Source organism: Microcaecilia unicolor, chromosome 1 (assembly GCF_901765095.1).
Source record: "Microcaecilia unicolor chromosome 1, aMicUni1.1, whole genome shotgun sequence".
In the NCBI taxonomy this organism is placed as follows: Eukaryota; Metazoa; Chordata; class Amphibia; order Gymnophiona; family Siphonopidae; genus Microcaecilia; species Microcaecilia unicolor.
Genome location: NC_044031.1, coordinates 517469487 through 517491280, shown reverse-complemented (window position 1 = coordinate 517491280; position 21794 = coordinate 517469487). Strand labels below are relative to the sequence as shown.

General features: G+C 42.8%; 1 protein-coding gene across 3 annotated transcripts in view; it reads left to right on the top strand.

Annotated features, from left to right (window-relative positions):
• STAU2 (staufen double-stranded RNA binding protein 2) overlaps positions 1–21794 on the top strand; it is a 447934-nt gene that overhangs the window by 232483 nt on the left and 193657 nt on the right. For all 3 annotated transcript variants that reach the window (XM_030215580.1, XM_030215586.1, XM_030215579.1), the window contains one exon: positions 9411–9471. In XM_030215580.1, coding sequence (XP_030071440.1) covers positions 9411–9471 — 61 coding nt within the window. The remainder of the gene's footprint in view (positions 1–9410; positions 9472–21794) is intronic.

The window sequence follows — 21794 nt, the reverse complement described above, 5'->3', positions numbered from 1 at the left end:
GACTTTGCTCTTAGGCCCCGATGATCAAATTCCCCACACTGTTCCGAACAGCGCTGAAAAATTAGTATTGGAGCAGCGTGTGGAATTAAAGCTCTAATGATGAAAAGTAATAGCATGCACAGTACTCCCACAAGAGTTGTTTGACAGGTCCAGGCTATCAAAAAAAGCCTGGACCTGTCAAATATAGGGGCTGGAGGCCCCCCCATTCCACCATGGACATGAGGGGCTGGAGGTCCGGTGGACCTCCAGGCACCCCCTCTGACAGAAGCCCCCAAACCCCCCCCTGACAGAGAGGGTCCACTGGTTTAGCACCCCCTGAACCTCCCCCCCATACCTCAAAGGGACGGAGAAGGGAGTAGCAATTCCTCCTTCAAAATGGCGGTGCCCTGCCTAGTGCATCCTGGGATGTGCTGGGCAGGGTTTTCCTACCTTATAAGGGTGGATTGGAGGGCTTGTGTTGGGGGCCTTCTTGGCCTGAGGTGGGATGGGGAGGCCTGCTAGCATGAAGATGCATGCTGAATGGGAATCCCTATTCCTCCACAGAGCTCTGCAAACCCTAACGCCAGCTCCGATCTGGTGTAGGATTTGCCCCTCCCCCTTATATGGTAGAGAAGCTCGTTTCATGCACTCACCAGCTCTGATCATGCAACGGGAGCAAACATGGGCGCTAGTATGGCACTAATAGCATCTAGCGCCTGCATTTACTTCTGTCTGGGCCTTTGAGTATGTATGATTTCCTAAGAGGACTTCAGCCTAGAGTCTACTTGCATGTTTTCTGTGACGTACCTTCAAGTTTCAACTTACAGGTTAAAAATTACTACATTATAAGGACATACAAAATAAGGGGGCTGATATTCACAAAGCTGGCAAGCAAGTAACATATCTGGATAACATTAATTGCATAACTATATCTGTATATTCGTCTACCAGCCAGTGGCGTAGCCAGACAGCCAATTTTGGGTGGACCTGAGCCTAAAGTGGGTGGGCACAAAATGTTCTCTTAACACAGGCTGGGATGTCAATAACCTCTTCATTTGACGCGTTTGCAACAGCTGCATCTGTTTCATCCCTCTCCACATCCTTAACAAAGCTTGCTCGCTTGTAGCAGTTCACAATGGTTGCCTGTGTAACATGATTCCAAGCTTCTTTCTGCATATGTAGGGAATCCAACAGTGATAGATTACGAGCCAGTTCAACAGCACGTTTATCCTTGCCAGACTGGCCATCCATAACGCTCATTAGACGATGTAGCACAAGAGCCCGATAATGTTGTTTGAAATTGGCTATTATGCCCTGATCCATAGGTTGGATCAGAGAGGTAGTGTTCGGTGGCAGGAAGACCACCTTGGCGTTAGACAGCCTGACATCATCCCTGTGTGCAGCACAATTATCACAAAGCAACAAAATCTGACGCTTTTGTGCCCGCATTCTAGTGGCTAACTTCTTTAGCCACTGCTTCCAAGTTTCCCCAGTCATCCATGCATTTGTGTTAGCCTTGTATGACACAAGAAGTCGCTTAACTTTCTTGAAGCAGTGGGGCTGTTTGCTCTTTCCAATGATGAGGGGTTCCAACTTCTCACTCCCATCCATATTGCAGCAAAGGAGGATCGTCAGTCGGTCCTTCGACGTTTTATGAAAGGGATCTGGGTGTCGTCGTCGATAATACACTGAAACCTTCTGCTCAGTGTGCTTCTGCGGCTATGAAAGCAAATAGAATGTTGGGTATTATTAGGAAAGGTATGGAAAACAGGTGTGAGGATGTTATAATACCGTTGTATCGCTCCATGGTGCGACCGCACCTTGAGTATTGTGTTCAATTCTGGTTGCCACATCTCAAGAAAGATATAGTAGAATTGGAAAAGGTGCAGCGAAGGGTGACTAAAATGATAGCGGGGATGGGACAACTTCCCTATGAAGAAAGACTAAGGAGGCTAGGGCTTTTCAGCTTGGAGAAAAGAAGGCTGAGGGAGACATGATAGAGGCATATAAAATAATGAGTGGAGTGGAACAGGTGGATGTGAAGCGTCTGTTCACGCTTTACAAAAATACTAGGACTAGGGGGCATGCGATGAAACTACAGTGTAGTAAACTTAAAACAAATTGGAGAAAATATTTCTTCACCCAACGCATAATTAAACTCTGGAATTCGTTGCCGGAGATCGTGGTGAAGGCGGTTAGCTTGGCAGAGTTTAAAAAGGGGTTAGACAGTTTCCTAAAGGACAAGTCCATAAACCACTACTAAATGAACTTGGGAAAAATCCACAATTCCAGGAATAACATGTATAGAATGTTTGTACATTTGGGAAGCTTGCCAGGTGCCCTTGGCCTGGATTGGCCGCTGTCGTGGAGAGGATGCTGGGCTCGATGGACCCTTGGTCTTTTCCCAGTGTGGCATTACTAATGTACTTATGTACCTCCAGTAGTTTTGGCATGTTTGAATGCAAGTGTTCCATCAGGAATAGCTCACCACTAGAGACTGTTTTCGTCAGCATTGAAAATGTCACGAGATGCAAACTCGTTCAAGATGGTAGGAAGAACTGAAACAACCCAATTGTCAGTACCAAAGCCATCAGTGTCTTGTTTCTCACCATGCTGTTTCTTGAATTTTATGTTGTTCCTCTCCTTCCATCTTTCCAACCATCCAACAGTGGCTTTGAATTCAGTTAGTCCAAGACTTTCAGCTAGCTGGTTAGCTTTCTCCATAAGCAGTGGACCACTGATAGGAAACTGTCTGCTCCTGACTCGAGAAAACCACCGAAGAAGAGCATCTTCTACCTCCTCAGCTTTTCCCGCCGTTTTCGTTTCCGTTGTGGATTTGTATTGTTTTGCCAGTCTTCCAGAAGCTGGTCTTTCTGCTTCAAGACATGTGAAATTTGACTGGGATTGACACCATATTCTTTAGCAATAGATGCTTGACTTTGTTTTCTAATTTTTTAAGAACTTCTATTCATTCAGCCAGTGTTAGTCTTACAGGTGCTCGACGACGACGACCCCAGTGTACACTCTGTCAACATTCTTTCACTTATTCTGCCTGTGGCAGTTAAAGGGGCGATAAATTTGAAATCTCGTTGGTTGTCACGCGCCAATCGGCTTCCATATTCCGTGCGCATGCTTATGCGGAGTCTTTCCTACAGAGGAGCGGTCTTAAACCATTCATATAAGCGAACCTTGCACTTACCAGTGGTGCGCTAAACCAGTTTGTCCCCATAGAAATTGATGGCACCAAAAATGGGACCAAAGTACGGCAAGCAGTTAAACAGAGCATGCGCTTATCCGACATGCACTTAAATGGAGTGCACTGTACTACCTTGTATTTAGTTTTTATGATATAATTTGAGGAATTAATATTGTAAGTCCTGAATGTTCAGTTTTTTTTAATACTTTATCTACATTGAACCATGATGGTATTTTGTGGAGTATAAGCTTTGTGTAATGTAATGAGTAAATACCAAGGCATTGAGGGATCTCTGTGTTTATCCCATGCCTGCCTTTTTAATTCCCTTGGCTGCTTTTGTCTCCATCACCACAGAGAAGACATTTCAGTCATTGATTATCCTTTTCCTGAAAAAAAAAATTCCTGGTTGCTCCTGAATCTTCTTCATTGTAACTTTGTAACTTCATATCATGTCTGCTAGTTCATTTCTTGTATTTAAACATCTGTATCTCATTAACCATTTCCATCGACAAGCAGATTGTTAGGCACACAAGTGGATAATATCATCTGACATCAACATGACAGAGCTGCTCTCCCAGATCTCTGAACTTACAAGTAAAGTTTTGAGCATTTGCAGTCTTTCATTTTTATATTGGTCATCTGGCAACATTCCAAAAACCATATAGCATTGATTTTTGGGTTATATACTGATTTCATTTCTTTAGGGTTTGCTCTTAGTATACAACCACAAATTGGAATTGGCCTTTTTAAGTAAGTTAATTGAACACGAAAGGCAATGAAAATAGTTTTCTTACTGTTTGTTGCTGCTTGTAAATATAGGTAGAAGTACATATATTATGCACGTACTTTTAACTATATTGAGAGATGGCAGTTTTTGGACAACCGATGAACATGCATACGTTGCTATCTATGTGTGTACATGGTGTGAAGAAACTGTGTGTTTTAAGCCTGTAAAATGTGTTCGATATTTTCCTATATTATGTCTTCAAGTATATTTCTTCTGTTTGGCTAGCAGGTGGTGCTTCTTTGCTGTAAAACTGTTATAGAGAAACAAATATTCTTTTCTTTAGTTTTAACACACAAACAGGAAGCAAGAAGCAGTGTATGTCTGAAAATTTCTTGTTCTGGGCTCTGATTGGCCCAGTAGCTCATTTTCATTTGGAGAGTACTATCTTTTGCTGCAGTCTTAGCCAGGAAGAAGAGACAGATCTCTTTGCTGAGGGTCAGTGAATTATATGTCCTGATCTTCCCAGGTACTTTTTAGAAAGTAAACAAATATTTAGTTAGTGTTATATTTGATCCCTACTTCAGTTACCTGTTATTGTTTGCTGATTGCACATTTTTTTGTACACTGTTCAATTTTTAAAGACCATAAACAATTTAGTTTATTGCCTGTTTGTCTGGACTGATAAAGATTCTGGTGGTTTGTGTGTTGGGTCTGTGAGTGCTTTCTGGGAACTGTGGGACCACTGGGAGTGTTGCCTCTAGTATCCTAGAAATCACTGGGGATATTTTGAGAGCGGAAGACTCATCCAGAAGTGGTTGTGACCCAGTCAGTGGGAGGAGGGTTCTAGTGTAGAGCACAAGCGGCAGGGGCAGGCTGACCTGAGCTGTGCTGGGGAGAGACCCTCTAAGTGCCTATAGGGTAACCCCAGGCAGGTGACTAGACGTTTCGTCAGCCTTTAGTCCTTCTTTTTTAGTGGCAGGAGTGAGATTGTCAGACTTAGTGCATGGAGTGAGGGACACCATCCACTGAGTGATTCAGAGTCTTTTTTATCTGTAACCTCCAGACACAGAGCACAGTGATCAAGTGCAGCAGTAACAGGGTCCCTTTCCTGTTCATTTTATTTTGGTAGTGTTAGGAGATTAGCAGTGTACTGATGGCAACTGGCAATGGCCAGAAGACACTGGAGATGCCTGACCTAACACAAGAGCGACCGGATGACTTCAGCGAGGAGGAGCAACAGGAGCTGCCTGTTCGGAGTTCAACTCCTGGGGGGAGACCACACTTCTTGTGGACAGAGGCTTGTGAGGTTTCAGGGCCAGATGCCATGCCTGCATACATCTGGCAGATCTACAGGGAAGAGTGACAGGGGCGAGTGGAGCGGAAACAGCAGCGTGCGGAGCGGGAGTTCCAACTGCAGAAATTAAAGATGGAGATGGAAATGGCTTGCATCCAAATCTCCAGCCCAACCCCTGTGTCAAGGACCGATGCACGATCTACAGCCTGGATTGGGCCCAACTTGTCGCAGTTTGATGATACCAGAGGTGACATAGATTGATATCTAACTGCCTTTGAAAAAATTTGACACCTCAATGAGATTCCTCAGAAACACTGGATGAACTTATCTGGGAAGAAAGATCACTGGTAGAGCACTTGATGTGTTTCAAGGACTGTTCATGGAGACATGCTCCAAGTTTGAGAAGGTGCATAATTTGTTGAACCATTATTCCTTTACCCCCGAGTCCTACAGACTAAAGTTTCAGACTTTGCAAAATGGGGCAGATGATTTAGCTAAGATAACTAGCATCAGCAGTGGCTCAGTGGAGCTAAAGTTAAAACTTGGAGGACTGCCAAAACCTGATGGGCCTGGAGCAGTTTCTTCAGCATTGTTGTCCACAGTTGAGGGAACATGTTCAAGATCATCAGCTCCTTACTCCGGAGAAGGCAGCTGAGTTGGCTGACATCTTCTTTATGGTGAACCATCCCTGGTTGGCAAAGAGAAGCCATCCTTATCAGCAGCAGCCAGGATCTAAGGGCAGCAAGGGCCCTAAGCCAAATATTCCTGCAACCTCAGAGACTGTCAGCAGACCCTCTAGTGTTCCCCAGAAACCTAAAGACTTTAAACTTGTCTTTGTTATCAGTGTGGACTAGTGCTGTCCAATTCACATTTCGAATCGATTCTTGGATTCGTTTTGGTCAAATCAATTCATTTTGGAAAACAATCGGGAGTTCCAATTCGGGATTTCCCTACCTCCTTCCCTCTCACCCTCTGTCACCCAAGCCGCTGCTTCCCTCCCTCCCGCTGTCACCCGAGCCGCTGTCACTGCTTCCTGGGCGGCTCACCTGCAGGTAGATCTCGGATCCCACCTGCCCGCCCTCAGCTCCCTGACAACCGTCCTTTCGTTCCTGCTGTCCTGGGGAGTTTAAATCTTTTATTTTACTTCAGGTTGCAGCAGCAGCAGTGAAACTAACCAGCCGGCTTGTCTCTAGCCTTCCCTTCCCTCTCAGTGTCCCGCCTTCCTCTGATGTAATTTCCTCTTTCCGTGAGGGCAGGACAGTGAGAGGGAAGGGAAGGCTAGAGATGAGCCTGCTGGTTGGTTTCACTGCCGCCGCTGCAACTTGAAGTAAAATAAAAGACATAGACTCCCCAGGACAGCAGGAACAAAAGGAGGGTTGTTGGGGAGCTGAGGGCGGGCAGCTGTGTGAAGCCTACCAGAAGAGTGTCAATATAGTGAGCCCATACCTGACCTCCTGGCAGAGACATTACCAGAGGGATCGGACACTGAAGAGAGACCACTTAAATGTACAGAATATGGGAAAACCTTTAGTCAAAAGGTAGAACTAGAAGAAGAACAGGAAACATGTATAAAAGGGACACATTTTACATGTTCTGAGAAAAATTTCTGTATGAAGAAAGAGCTAATGAAGCACCTGAAAAATCGTAAAGAAACTGGATTATGTACAAGTATAGAATATGGGAAAAGCTGTATCAATAAAGCAAACACTATAGAATGTCAGAAAAACACTGATAATAGAATATCTTCATGTCTTGGTTATGACAGTAGCTTCAACCAGGAAGAAAACTCCACAAGAAATGCAAAATTTCACCCAGGAAAGAGACCAGTTTCAAGTACAGGGTATAAGAAAAGTTTATATTGCCGGAAATTATTGTTAAAGCGGCATAGCATCCATTCAGAAATGAAACCATTTATATGCAGTGAATTTAGAAAAAAACTTTATTCATAAATCACAGCTAACAAAGCACTAGAGTGTATAAGGGGGAGTAAAACCATTCACATGTGCTGAGTGTGGTAAAAGCTGTCAGAAGATACTCCTCACTATTCACAAAATGAAGCATAGAGAACTAAAACTGTTGGCATGTACTGAGTTTGGTAAAAACTTCTGTTATAAACACCAGAAGTGCAGTGAACATGTTAACACTGATGGCCTCTCCAGAAATGAAGAGCCAGAACCACCCTGCCACTGGATTATTGAGACCCGATCAGCGGTCTGTAAAGGCCGCAGTCCGGGGTCTCTCTTTTAAGGGGAGGGTGTGAAGAAACAGTGTGTTTTAAGCTTGTAAAATGTATTGGATATTTTCCTGCATTAATTATATATTGAAGTGTGTATTTCTCCTATTTGGCCAGCAACTGGTGTTTCTTTGTGGTAGAACTGTTACAGAGAACTCAGATGTTGTTTTCTGTAGTTTTAACACACAAACAGGAAGCAAGAAGCAGTATATGTTTGCAATTTTCTTGTTCTGGGCTCTATTACAGAGAAACGAATAATCTTTTCTTTAGTTTTAACGCACAAACAGGAAGAAGCAGTATATGTTTGAAATTTTCTTGTTCTGGGCTCTGATTGGACCAGGAGCTCATTTTCATTTGGAGAGTACTGGTTTTTGCTCCAGTCTTAGCCAGGAAAAAGAGAGAGACAGATCTCTTTGCTGAGGCTCAGTGAATTATATGTCCTGATCTTCCCAGGTACTTCTTAGAAATTAAGCAGGTGTTTAGTTAGTGTTATTATTGATCCATATTTCAGTTACCTGTTATTGTTTGCTGATTGCATATTTTTTTGTACACTGTTAAATTTTTTAAGAAAATAAACAATTTAGTGCCTCTTTTTCTGGACTGATAAAAAATCCTGGTGGTTTGTGTGTTGGGTCTGTGAGTGCTTTCTGGGAACTGGGGGACTACTGGGAGTGTGGCCTCCAGTAACATAGAAATCACTGGGGATAATTTGAGAACGGGAGACTCACCCGGAGGTGGTTGTGACCAAGTCAGTGGGAGGAGGGTGCTAGTGTAGAGCACGAGCGGCAGGTGCAGGCGGACCTGAGCTGTGCTGGGGATAGACCCTCTAAGTGCCCACGGGGCAACCCCAGGTGGGTAGCTAGGCGTTTCATGACACATGGTAACTAATTAGAAACTAGATGAAGCAGAGAATAGACAAAGCGGACAAGATTAAAAATATAAACAAAAAAGCAAGAGGACATTATAGACGAATTGTCTTGGAAAGGTAAAGAGTACAGATACACTAGCAGAAAGGCTGAAAGAGTAGATTACAGATTCAGTGAAAATAATATTGACAATATTATAGATTGATGAACATGGTCTGTCAGTTATATAAAAACAATTCATTAATTTATACGTTTAAATATGTTTACCATCATTGTTTTGATATTTCTTACGTTAGTAGTTAACCATACTTGTTATACTGGTATTTTCAGTATTCAGGTTTGAATATGTAGCCTGAATACTTACCCTTTAACTTGACTGTCTCACTGAATATTAACCTCCAACGTCTGTATTCAGGGCCTGTAATTACAGGATTCTGTATCAAGCTCAGGTGTATGGCCTCTGGACTAACAACATCACTACAGTGACCAGAATTGGTGTATTGGAGGCAGAAGGGATATAAATTAGGGAACTCCCTCCTTCCCATGTAGTTGAGAATGAAAGATTGCGATGTCATGTCCCAGCCTTAATTTTGATTGATCTGCAAGTAGCAATGAAAATGAAGAGACTGCCGGATCAATAAAACCCAAAACAAACACAAAAACAGAAACCAGTTCTCAAGCTTAAATATAGAAACATCAGAAATGACAATTGGAATTTCTGAAGACTTCCAGCAAATTGGTGATGCATTTAAGACTGCTGTGCAAAGTAAAGAACTGAAGAGACTCCAAGTTGACATTTTTACCCATCCAGACTGCATTCACAAAAACAATTTGGTTTGTCATCCAGGAGTATTTAAATCAAATTAGCTACTGTGATTGAACATGTGGCCTCTATTTAACTTAATATGAGCTTTATTAAAGCAGCTTTTGGATCACAAGCTAATTAGAGTTTGCTATGACAAAAGGTGTGAAGGCTTGGAATGTGAAACCTCTGCAGGGATATGGAGAATTTTATAAGGCAGTGTATATGTTGTGTACATGTATACATATGAAGATATATATATATATAGAGAGAGAGAGAGAGAGAATTATTTAGCCTTTTTTTCTTTTATTAGCCAGGTGAAAACCCGGGATGGAATGGTCAGAAACTAGGGTTCCCTGATCAGACGAATAATAGTGAGTATTCTGGTCCTGCTACTGATTGTTTTATGAATTTCCCAGAATTTGTAATATAGATATCCATCTTTGTGGAAACGTTATGTATGCCATGGAAAAAAATAAAAATGCAGTAGAGTCTCGATTATCCGACATAACTGGGACTGGCCCATTGTTCGGATCAAAAATGGATCCCTGCCAGGAAAAGCATGCTCTCGGGTCACATAGGAGGAAATTCTGTATTTGGCCCCTAAACAATTGCAGTTGAAATCAGTGCCGACTAAGTGTATTCTATAATTGCCACCTAGATTTAGGCGCCGATTATAGAATATGCTTAGTTGATATTTCAACGCCTGAATCTGCACGCATCCATCTATACAAATGAATACTTGGTGTAAATCCCTGCGTGCAGATTTAGGCTCACTAGGCCATATTTTAACTGGGCGTGTAAATTATGGAACGCCTATGAAACGCCCATTTCCCTTCCCATAACCATGCCCCTTTTTGCCTGTAAGCGTTAGAAGTTCGATGCACATCATTATACAATACACTTAGTGAGTTGTGCGCCTAATTTCTAATCAGTTCCAATTAGTAATCATTATTGCTTGTTAAGTTCTGATTTCAGTGCTCATTAGCTTGTTAAGCCAATTAAGTTACACACGGTGTTACAGAATCTGTGCCAATTTTGGTGCCTAACTCTAAGCACACTATATAGAATCTGGGGGATAGTGCAGCAAGTCAGCTCCGAAAAGTTTTGCAAAAGTATGGTCTCAGTTCAAAAATGGTTTCCTGGCTGAAAAGCAGCTCAAAACATCTTTAATGTTCACTTTTTTTTTTTTGCAGTTTTTTTTCTGCAAAAGTTTGTGCTCTGTAGACAAAACAACTTTCTTCCTCTTTCCACTGGCCAAAAATTGATGCCATGCTGTAAAAGCAAGATCTCAGAAACTTCAACAGTTCCCTCACCGCACAAGCGGGGTCCCAGGTTCAAAAATTATGGTTTTAAAAAAATTTTATGCATGAAAGTGGAGGAGTAGCCTAATGGTTAGTGCAGTGGTCTTTGAGTCTGGCAACCTGGGTTCGATTCCCACTTCAGCTCCTTGTGACCTTGGGAAGTCACTTAACCCTCCATTGCCTCAGTTACAAAAAAAAGCTTAGATTGTGAGCCCCCTAGGGACAGAGAAAGTACCCGTATATAATGTGTACAGCGCTGCCTACGCCTAGTAGTACTAAAGAAATTATTAGTAGTAAAGCATTGTCTCAAATCTAAAAACGGTTCCCTTGCTGCTGAAGCGGGGTCCTAGATCCAAATATTCATACATAGAATCATAGACTGAAATCACAAACAAGAAGAGAAGCCACGCGCTTCTTAACTCAGATGAGGGATGCATGAAGGAATATCAGCTGCATCGTAAGGTTCCCTTGCACGATCTCAGATCAAAAACATGATTTCCTTGCAGCATATGAGGCTGGACAACAATAAGAGAAGTCATGTTCTTCTTAACAGCAGTGCAATGAAGTCACTGGGGAAGGGGGTCTGTTGGTTGTACCAGATGGTCAGATTAGCGGAGGTTGGACAATTGAGACTGTACTGTGGTGTTTGAATAAGTTACAATGCATTTGAATATTTTGCTATTTGAGATCCACTATTGTACTCATTCTAGTAATTTATACAGAATGCCATTTTTTTAATAACTGGTAAGAGATTAAAAAAACACAAGTGAAATTATGGAGACAAAGATAAAATGTTTATTATGATATGAAGAATCCAAGTCAAGGTGTTAGCTATAAATATAGCAGAGACTTCTTGAATCTATTTTTGCTTTATCAGGAAAAGAGTGCCAGCCTAGTTGTAGATGGTCTTCCAGAGTTTAATCAGGATATATTTTGATGAATCGGGTCAATTGATCATCTTTTGTAGTATAAAAGAAGGTAATAACCCTTACCTAGGTTAGGTTGGCATTTACTGAAGCAGAAAAGTAAGCTTTTGCTTTATGTTTATACAATTTTATTGAAAAAAGGAGGGGTGAAAGGGGGCAGCCTTGCCTTGTCCCCCGAGAAATCCGGCTCGTGGTGCTGAATACAATGCTTTGATTACAGATATAAAGCGACCAGAGAAACCATTTTTATTCAAAGAAGCAAAAAGGAAATCCCAATGGACACGATCAAAGGCTTTTTCAGCACTGAATCTAATAAGAAGTGATTGCAAATCTGTCCTGTTTTGATACTGTAACATAACTAAAATTTTCATGAGATTCTTATCTACCAAGTGGCCTCTATCAAAACCTACCTGAGAGTCATGGAGAAGCAAAGGACGAATCTGAGCCAGGCGATTTGCCATAATTTTAGTAAACAATTTTACCTCGTAGTTCAATAAAGAAATAGGATGATATGATTCTGTAATGGTCGGATCACGCCTGGGTTTAATGAGCATTATATTAAGCGATGGGGGGGGGGGGAAGGATTCAGTATCTACCATTACATTAAATGATTCGTAAGGGGTGATATTGTTTCTTCACCCATTAGTTTTTAAAACTCAGCACAAACACCATCAATGCCAGATGCCTTCATCAACGAACTCTGTCGAATTGCCAGGTACACCGCATCAGCCTGTATAGATATGCATAGTCAATATCTTATGGCAATTCCCTTTAACCACAATTAAGTTAGACAACAGCCAACCTGCTTTATTGCCGTGACGGTACAACAAGTGGAGGAGTGGCCTAGTGGTTAGGGTGGTGGACTTTGGTCCTGGGGAACTGAGGAACTGAGTTCAATTCCCACTTCAGGCACAGGCAGCTCCTTGTGACTCTGGGCAAGTCACTTAACCCTCCATTGCCCCATGTAAGCCGCATTGAGCCTGCCATGAGTGGGAAAGCGCCGGGTACAAATGTAACAAAAAAAAACATATATTTATAATAAGCCTGAAATTTAAGGGCATGTTGGTGAACAAGTGAATTCAACGCCACTTGAAGATCCAAAACTCTTTGGTCACACACATTCGTCTGGGCATAAACAAACTGTGGGCCCACTGCATGGAGTTGATATCCCAGCCTCAGAATTTCCCTATTCCTAGCCTTCCTGATATAGTGAGTATAACTAATAATTTCCCCCTCTTAAAACAGCTTCCCAATAAACTATCGGATCAGTTTCATGCTGCGCATTGTGGATTTTATAATCTTTCCAACGTTGAAGAAGTCTTTCCTGGAAAGTGGGATCTTTATACAGTTCCAAGGGAAAAGCCCAGTGCCCACTCTGTTTTGTCAGTCATCCTCGGACACCAATCCATTCACACCCAAGCATGACTAGGCCCTATTTCCGTCATGACCGTGGACCGAAATAACTGCCTAGGTATCAACAGGTAATCTATGCAAGCCTATGTGGAGTGCTCTCAGTACAAATAAGTAAAGTCCTTTTCTTGGGCATGAAGCACCTGCCACACATCTATTAAATCTAACATTTGGCACATTTTGGGCATACCCCTACTTGCGTGAAGGAGTGTAGAGGCTGTAGGAAAGGATTTATCCAATGTTGGGTCCCAAACAGAGTTGAAATCACCCCCAACCACTAGGGGTGTGGCAGAGTGGTTCAAAAGACGATAATTTACTCTCTGGTAGAACTTACAATCAAATTGGTTAGGAGCATAAATATTACAAAATATCAGTTCCTGGTGACCTACTACTGCCCCATACAGAAAGTATCTGCCAGTTTAGTCAGCAAAGATAGTGCAAATTTGCTCAGCTATACCTTTCCTAAATTAAAGGGCCACTCCCCTCTTCTTCCCTTGTGCCGAGGCTGCTACGCAATCTCCCACCCACCAAGTTTTAAGTTTGGCATGTTCAGTTGCATTAAGATGTGTTTTCTGCAGAAGAACAATATCAATTTTGTGATGTTGTAGATGTCGTAAGGTTTTAGTGCGTTTGATGGGTGAACTATTCTCACCCCCCCCCCCCCCACACACACACACACACACACATTCCAAGTTACAATTTTCACTGTAATCAGCTGTTATATTGAATATTTTCAAAAACAAAACCAGTAACTTCCCGAAAGGGGCCATCACAGCCAGTAGGCCCCCACCCCCAGGCTATCAGTGTCCAGCGGACATATGCTCCCAATAACAGCCCACAATCCCACCAAGCAGCTCCATCTGTCCAAGAATATCTATGTAATACATTTAGTCCAGCTCTAGGTATACCAAACCACCATCCCCAACCTCTCTCCCAGGTCCCCTGCCCACCCACCCCCCCGTCCCTGCCTTCCCCTACTCACAAACCTCTGAGGTCCCATCATAGAAACCATCATGTCTAAACACCCCCCCCCCCCCCCCCCCCATTATCCATTCCTCTGCATCAACCATAAAACATACAAAAGGCATCAATCCCCTTGATAGTGAAACAGCTGTGCATCAAACTTGGAGTACATTTTTAAAAATATATAGTATATGTAGTCTGGGTGCCCCTAATGTGCCTCTCAAACCAGAGTAGGAATTAGTTTCTTTTGCCCCCTGCAGGAATTAAGGTGCTCCAGAAGAGTTGGAGGTGAAAACCTTTTGGCCTGTCTCAGTATGATGACCAAAAGTCTCCCATTGCCAGCGCACAGCAGCTCCCAAAATATCCTGTGGTGTTAGCAAAGATCAAGCACCATCGCCAACCATTGTCATCAGGGGCTGGCCTTCCAGCCAACCTCAAGGTTTCCACCAACAAATATCAAGTGGCCCAACGTTAGCGAATCCACCAGGGGGAACAACCAAACAAGGTGGAGCCTGGCATTTCACTAGACCATGCAAGGACAACTAAATATCTCAGGCTGGGGCCTCTAAAAAAAAAAAAAAAAAATGTCTAAGTAGGTTAGTGTTACTGAAATCCAAACTTAACATCAAACATCTTTGCAGAAATTAGAGCAGCGTCAGACCATATGGAGAAGGAAACCACTGCTTCAACAGTCAGCTATGGGAAGATGTAGATGCTGCCTCCCCTTCTTCAATCTGGGTCAGATATTCATGAGCCTCCTCCACTGTTTCTCAAACACGGGTATTGAATTGTAGGTCACACACAATGTGGCAGGGTATTGCAGCACAAAGCGGACTTTAAGAGAAAACAATTTAAAGCAAATAGGGGTAAAGGCCTTGCACTTCTCCAGAACCCTGGGGGATCTTGAAAACAAAGATGCACTTATTTTCATAAGTCAGCGATTTCTCAGAGCACACTGTCTGCATAATGTTATTTTTATGAGCAAAGTTAAGTATCTTCAGGATGACCACACATGGTCTGGTGAAGATGGTCTGCTTAGGTCCCACTCTGGGCCCGCTCCATTCATAGAAGCCTGTAGCACTCTGGGAGATGGAGTTCCCACATCAGTCACATACATATAGTAGCATAGTAAATGACGGCAGATAACGACCTGTACCGTCCATCCAGTCTGCCCAACAAGATAAACTCATTTTACATGGTATGTGATACTTTATATGTATACCCGAGTTGATTTGTCCTTGCTTCTCTCAGGGCACAGACCGTAGAAGTCTACCCAGCACTGTTCTTGTACTAAGTTCTGAAGCTAACGTCGAAGCCCCTTAAAATTTACACTCCAGCCCATCCCTATCTATTCAGTTACAATCAGGGCATAGACCGTAGAAGTCTGCTCAGCTCCTATTTTGTTTCCGAATTACCAGCGTCGCCACCCAATCTCCGCTAAGATTCCGCAGAACCATTCCTTCTAAACAGGATTCCTTTGTGTTTATCCCACACGTGTTTGAATTCCATTACTGTTTTCATCTCCACCACCTCCCACGGGAGGGTATTCCACATATCCACCACCTTCTCCATGAAAAAATACTTCCTTACATCAGTCCTGAGTCTGCCCCCCTTCAACCTCAATTCATGTCCTCTAGTTCTACCGCCTTCCCGTCTCCGAAAAAGATTCATTTCCAGATTAGTACTTTTCAAATATTTGAATGTCTGTATCATGTCACCCCTGTTTCTCCTTTCCTCTAAGGTATTCATGTTCAGGTCAGCAAGTCTCGTACGGTTTGCAACACAAATCCCATACCATTTTTGTAGCTTTTCTTTGCACCGCTTCCAGTCTTTTTACATCTTTAGCAACATACAGCCTCCAAAACTGAACACAATACTCCAAGTGGGGCCTCACCAACGACTTGTAGAGGGGCATCAACACCCCCTTTCTTCTGCTGGTTATGCCCCTATCTATGCAGCCTAGCATCCTCCTGGCCACGGCCGTCACCTTGTTTCTTCACCTTTAAATCCTCAGACACCAACACCCCAAGGTCTCTCTCCTGAGTCAAGCTTACTAATCTCTCCCCTCCTATTCGGTATTCCTCTTTCGGGTTTCTGCACCCCAAGTGCATTACTCTACACTTCTTGGCATTAAATTTTAACTGCGAGACCCTCGACCATTCTTCTAACGTTCGGAGATCCCTTCTCATCGTTTCTACTCCCTCCAGGGTATCCACTCTATTGGCTATTTTCGTGTCATCTGCAAAAAAGGCACACCTTTCCTTCCAACCCTTCAGCAATATCTCCCACAAATATATTAAACAGAATAGGCCCCAGCACCGACCCCCGAGGAACTCCACTGCTCACCTTCCTTTTCTCCGAGCGGATTCCATTTACCATCATCCTCTGCCACCTGTCGGTCAACCAGTTTCTTATCCAGTTCACCACTTTCGGTCCTAAGTTCAACCCTTTCAGCTTATTCACGAGTCTTCTGTGGGGAATCGTATCAAAGACTTTGCTGAAGTCGAAGTAGATTACATCTAGCGCACGTCCTTCATCCAGTTCTTTGGTCTCCCAGTCAAAGAAGTCAATAAGATTCATTTGGCAGGATTTTCCTTTGGTAAAGCCATGTTGCCTCAGGTCCTGTAACCTGTCGGCTTCTAGAAAGTTAACTATCCTTTCTTTCAGCAGCAACTCCATTATTTTTCCTACCACCGATGTGAGACTTACTAAAGTCTCCAATGACCTATTACTGGCTAAATCCAGAGGTCAATATTCCATCCTCATTCTTCTTGATCTTTCCGCTGCTTTTGACACTGTCGATCACAGCATACTTCTCGATACCCTGTCCTCACTTGGATTCCAGGGCTCTGTCCTTTCCTGGTTCTCTTCCTACCTCTCCCTCCGCACCTTTAGTGTTCACTCTGGTGGATCCTCTTCTACTTCTATCCCTCTGCCTGTCGGCGTACCTCAGGGTTCTGTTCTTGGTCCCCTCCTCTTTTCTATCTACACTTCTTCCCTTGGTTCATTAATCTCATCTCATGGCTTTTCCTACCATCTCTATGCTGATGACTCCCAAATCTACCTTTCCACCCCTGATATCTCACCTTGCATCCAAACCAAAGTTTCAGCGTGCTTGTCTGACATTGCTGTCTGGATGTCTCAACGCCACCTGAAATTAAATATGACCAAAACCGAGCTTCTCATTTTCCCCCCCAAACCCACCTCCCCGCTCCCCCCGTTTTCTATTTCTGTTGATGGCTCTCTCATTCTCCCTGTCTCCTCAGCTCGAAACCTTGGGGTCATCTTTGACTCTTCTCTCTCCTTCTCTGCTCATATCCAGCAGATTGCCAAGACCTGTCGTTTCTTTCTTTACAACATCCGTAAAATCCGCCCCTTTCTTTCTGAGCACTCTACCAAAACCCTCATCCACACCCTTGTCACCTCTCGTTTAGACTACTGCAATCTGCTTCTTGCTGGCCTCCCACTTAGTCACCTCTCCCCTCTCCAGTCGGTTCAAAACTCTGCTGCCCGTCTCATCTTCCGCCAGGGTCGCTTTACTCAGACTACCCCTCTCCTCAAGACCCTTCATTGGCTCCCTATCCGTTTTCACATCCTGTTCAAACTTCTTCTACTAACCTATAAATGTACTCACTCTGCTGCTCCCCAGTATCTCTCCACACTCGTCCATCCCTACACCCCTTCCCGTGCACTCCGCTCCATGGATAAATCCTTCTTATCTGTTCCCTTCTCCACTACTGCCAACTCCAGACTTCGCGCCTTCTGTCTCGCTGCACCCTACGCCTGGAATAAACTTCCTGAGCCCCCACGTCTTGCCCCATCCTTGGCCACCTTTAAATCTAGACTGAAAGCCCACCTCTTTAACATTGCTTTTGACTCGTAACCACTTGTAACCACTCGCCTCCACCTACCCTCCTCTCTTCCTTCCCGTTCACATTAATTGATTTGATTTGCTTACTTTATTTATTTTTTGTCTATTAGATTGTAAGCTCTTTGAGCAGGGACTGTCTTTCTTCTATGTTTGTGCAGCGCTGCGTATGCTTTGTAGCGCTATAGAAATGCTAAATAGTAGTAGTAGTAGTAGTAGTCTGTAGTTTTCCACTTCTTCCCTGTCTCCACTTTTGTGAAGAGGGACCACATCTGCTCATCTCCAATCTCGCGGAAACTCTCCTGTCTCTAAAGATCTATTAAATAAATCTTTAAGAGGTCCCACCAGGACCTCCCTGAGCTCCCTCAGTATCCTGGGATGTATCCCATCCGGCCCCATAGCTTTGTCACCTTCAGATTCTCATGCTGTTTATAAACTCTTTCTTCCGTAAAAAGAAATCCAAAAATCCAATTCCAAAAAAGAAGTTCGAAAAATCCAATTCCTTATCCGCTATCGATTCAGGGAGACTCGCCAGGTGGAGGTTATTCCTCCAAGATCTATTCTCCAGATCCTCAACTTATTTTCCAGAGATGCCACCTTTTTTGTAAGCTACGCAAGGGAAACTCCAATCACCGCCTTAAGAACAATAACTTTAAAAACTCATTCATCAGTGGTGGAGTGGCCTAGTGGTTAGAGCACCGGTCTTGCAATCCAGTGGTGGCCGGTTCAAATCCCACTGCTGCTGCTTGTGATCTTGGGCAAGTCACTTAACCCTCCATTGCCTCAGGTACAAACTTAGATTGTGAGCCCTCCTGGGACAGAGAAATATCCAGTGTACCTGAATGTAACTCACCTTGAGCTACTACTGAAAAAGGTGTGAGCAAAATCTAAATAAGTAATAATAAATAATAATAATTCTCTAATGTGGTGACCCATCGCACTTGTCTGTGCCTGATATCCTGCACAGTCTCTGGTCAGCTCCTCGAACTGGGACTGCATTCATTCAATTTGAAATCAATCACATTCAAACGTCTTTCCAACATTTCCTCCAGTGCTGAGGTCATCTCTGTTGTAATCTCCATGACCTAGGCGGAGGATACAGTTTGTCCTGCCGGGCTCGGAGGCATTTCCATTTTTTGTCCTCGATTACCCTCCCGCTGTTTCTCCTTTTTCTGCAATTGTGCCGCCATGCTGATCACAAACACAATACAGGTTCTTCAGTAATATTTCACCGTTTGTACCAGCTTAAAAGGAGGAACTTGGGTCCAATGCCAAGCAAAACTCGGGGTGGCCAGAGAAGCTGTCTTCAGCAGCCTCCCATAGACATAGCATCACATGATCCGTAAGCTTTTGCTTTAATGTTTTGTTTATACCTTTCATAATAAGGAACACGTGTGTGCTACCAGAAGCAGTAAACTGTAGTATGCAAGTTCAGAGGTAGAGTACTGTATTCTTTGTTTGTTTGTTTTTTTTTGGGGGGGGGGGGGGTGGAGTAAAGAAGTCCAAAATCAAGCTTACTTTCTACAGTCTCTTTTTATGACTGCTATTCTGATGATGAATGCTACATATTGTGCTGCTGGCATTTTAATAGAGATATATTTACAGATTGAGGTCAGTATTCAAAAACCCACTGAGCAGGTAAATTAACTGGGGTGTCTCAAGCTCTGTTCTCAGGACCTTTGATCATGAGCTTTCAGGATAGCCAAACTATGCAAGTAACCTGCTAGAGAAACTAAATGAATGAAAGTATATCTCATGAACAATTTGAGTATTCTATAGCTCAAATCAGCCCAAGAATGCAAAGGATAGTGTTGGAGAAACCAGTGTTTAAAGCATAGAACATGATAGACTGGTTTTCTAGGCTGTTGCCCTTAATTCTTCTTCATGCAGGTTCAGTTGATACCAGTCTGACAGCAGTTCTCACTGCAGCAGCATTTATAATATTGCTACTATTTTTCTTTGTATCATGTATCTTCTTTTTCTCCAAAGACAAGCAGGATTGCAAGTCTTCACAAGTGGATGACATCACCTGAGAGAGGTCACCCTAGGAAAGCTTCCCCTAGCTTTACAGTTCTAAAAAATTGTAGACTCTGACCACACTTGTGCAGCACTTCTCCTACTGCTATGTTATGCGAGCTGCCTCAGTTCTCATTTTTCCTTGGAGCCTTGGAGCTTCTCCTCTCTATCATTGAATATTTTCTCAATGCTGTACATTTTCCACATATATATTCCTTTCAGATTCCCTAGTTGAGGTTTTTAGTCATTTTTATGTTTAAACTTTTTTATTATCGAAAGGCACAATACAATGCAACTTGGAGGCTTCATACAACAAAGTTCAGTTTTCCAATCAGCATTGCAATAACATTATATCTGCTTCATTCACTGAATCCCATTTTTCTGTCCCCCCCCCCCCCCTCAACCCCCTCCCCACCTTATATCATTATTTGTCCACAATTGTTAAAAGAAAGTCATAACACATTAACAATATAACACAACTTTTGCTTTGGCAAATATACAATTGTTAATCAACCATTGTTATACCGTGATGTAAAGTGATCAGCTTATCACACTAATGTAATTCAAAACCTCTTATTCCTCTATCCCCTTCTCTACACCCTCCTCCCACTCTTCCCTATTAACCCCCCCCCCCACCCCCCTTGACTAACTCAAATTAATATATCCCAATATTGTAGTGATGTATGGTTCTTTTATAAAGTATTAATGACCAAACTTCGGCCTCTCTGTGTCATTTTTTCCAGGTAGCTACCCCATGTTTTAAGAAACCTTATTTTCCTTTTGTATTGTCCTTTAACTTCTTTCGCCTCCCACACTAACAACTGATGCACCCTGTTACGCCAATGCCAGTAAGGTGGTGAACTGGCTACAGTCCAATATTGCATAATACATTTTTTCGCCACCAGACATAACTTTCGATATAATAATGTTTTGTCAGCATTGAGTCTTAAAGGTTCATCCTTCAAATCTAATATCAACTGTCGTGGATTCATGGCTATTCTCCTACCCAAAACATGTGACAGGTAAGTAACTATTTGTCTCCAATATCTCTGTAGTACTACACACCCCCATATCGCATGGTATAAAGTATTGTCATGTCTATTACATTTCAAACAGAGCGCTGTCTCTATACCCCCTGATTTATATAATTGTACCTGAGTAAAATAAGCTCTGTAAATTATTCGATATGCGCATTCCCTGTAATCTGCGCCCCCAATTATTCTTGGTATATTTTTTATCTGCGCAGTAATATCCCATGATTCCAAATTACAACTCATATCTTTTTCCCATCTCTGTCTAATCGTGGTTGTCTCCTTCAATGGAGCCAGCTCCCACAACTTCCGATGTATCTGGGATATAGATGGGGCGTTTTCAGATATCTCATCAAAGAATTTTTTGATTTTGTTGCCCAGATTACTCTGCAATGCTGTTTTATCTAATGTTTGTACATAATGTTTAAGTTGACAGTGCGCGTATACATCACCCCAGACCTGCTCCCTCTGAGCCAATAGCTGTGACAGTGGCAGTATGTCCCCTCTCTCTCCCAGTACATCAGCTATACAAGTAACACCTGCCTGTGCCCACCTATCAAATGTTTTATTTTCCAGCCCGGGCACGAAAGACGGATTTCCCCTAATGTTTAAATACTCAGTTACTCTTGAATCTCCCCCCAATAGTTCCCCTAAGAATCTCCACGCTGCTCTAAGTGATAATATCAGAACATTTTGTCTAAGTCTATACTGTATCTCCTTTTTCTGTAAATGTGCTAATGTTATCCCATGATATGGACTATATAACGCTTCCTCCATCTCTAGAGGTGTGTGTTCCTGGGTTTGGTATAGCCAATCTCGTGTTTGGCGCAGGAGGCATGCCATATTATAAAACTTTATATTAGGTATTCCCAGGCCCCCTTGCCTCCATCCCCCCAACATATGTTTCAACTGCATCTTAGCCCGTTTTTTTGCCCAGCAGAATCTAGATATCAATCGATATAAGCGCTTAATATCTTTTTGCAATAACACTATGGGCAGTACCTGTAATGTGTATAGCCATCTTGGCAATATCACCATTTTGATAAGACTAATCCTCCCCATCAAAGATAGTGTTAAACTGCCCCATGAATCCAACTGTTGAGTTGTCTGTTCCAACATGTTTGTAACATTTAAAGTATAAAGCTCCTTCAATTTAGCCGGTAGTTGAATCCCTAAATA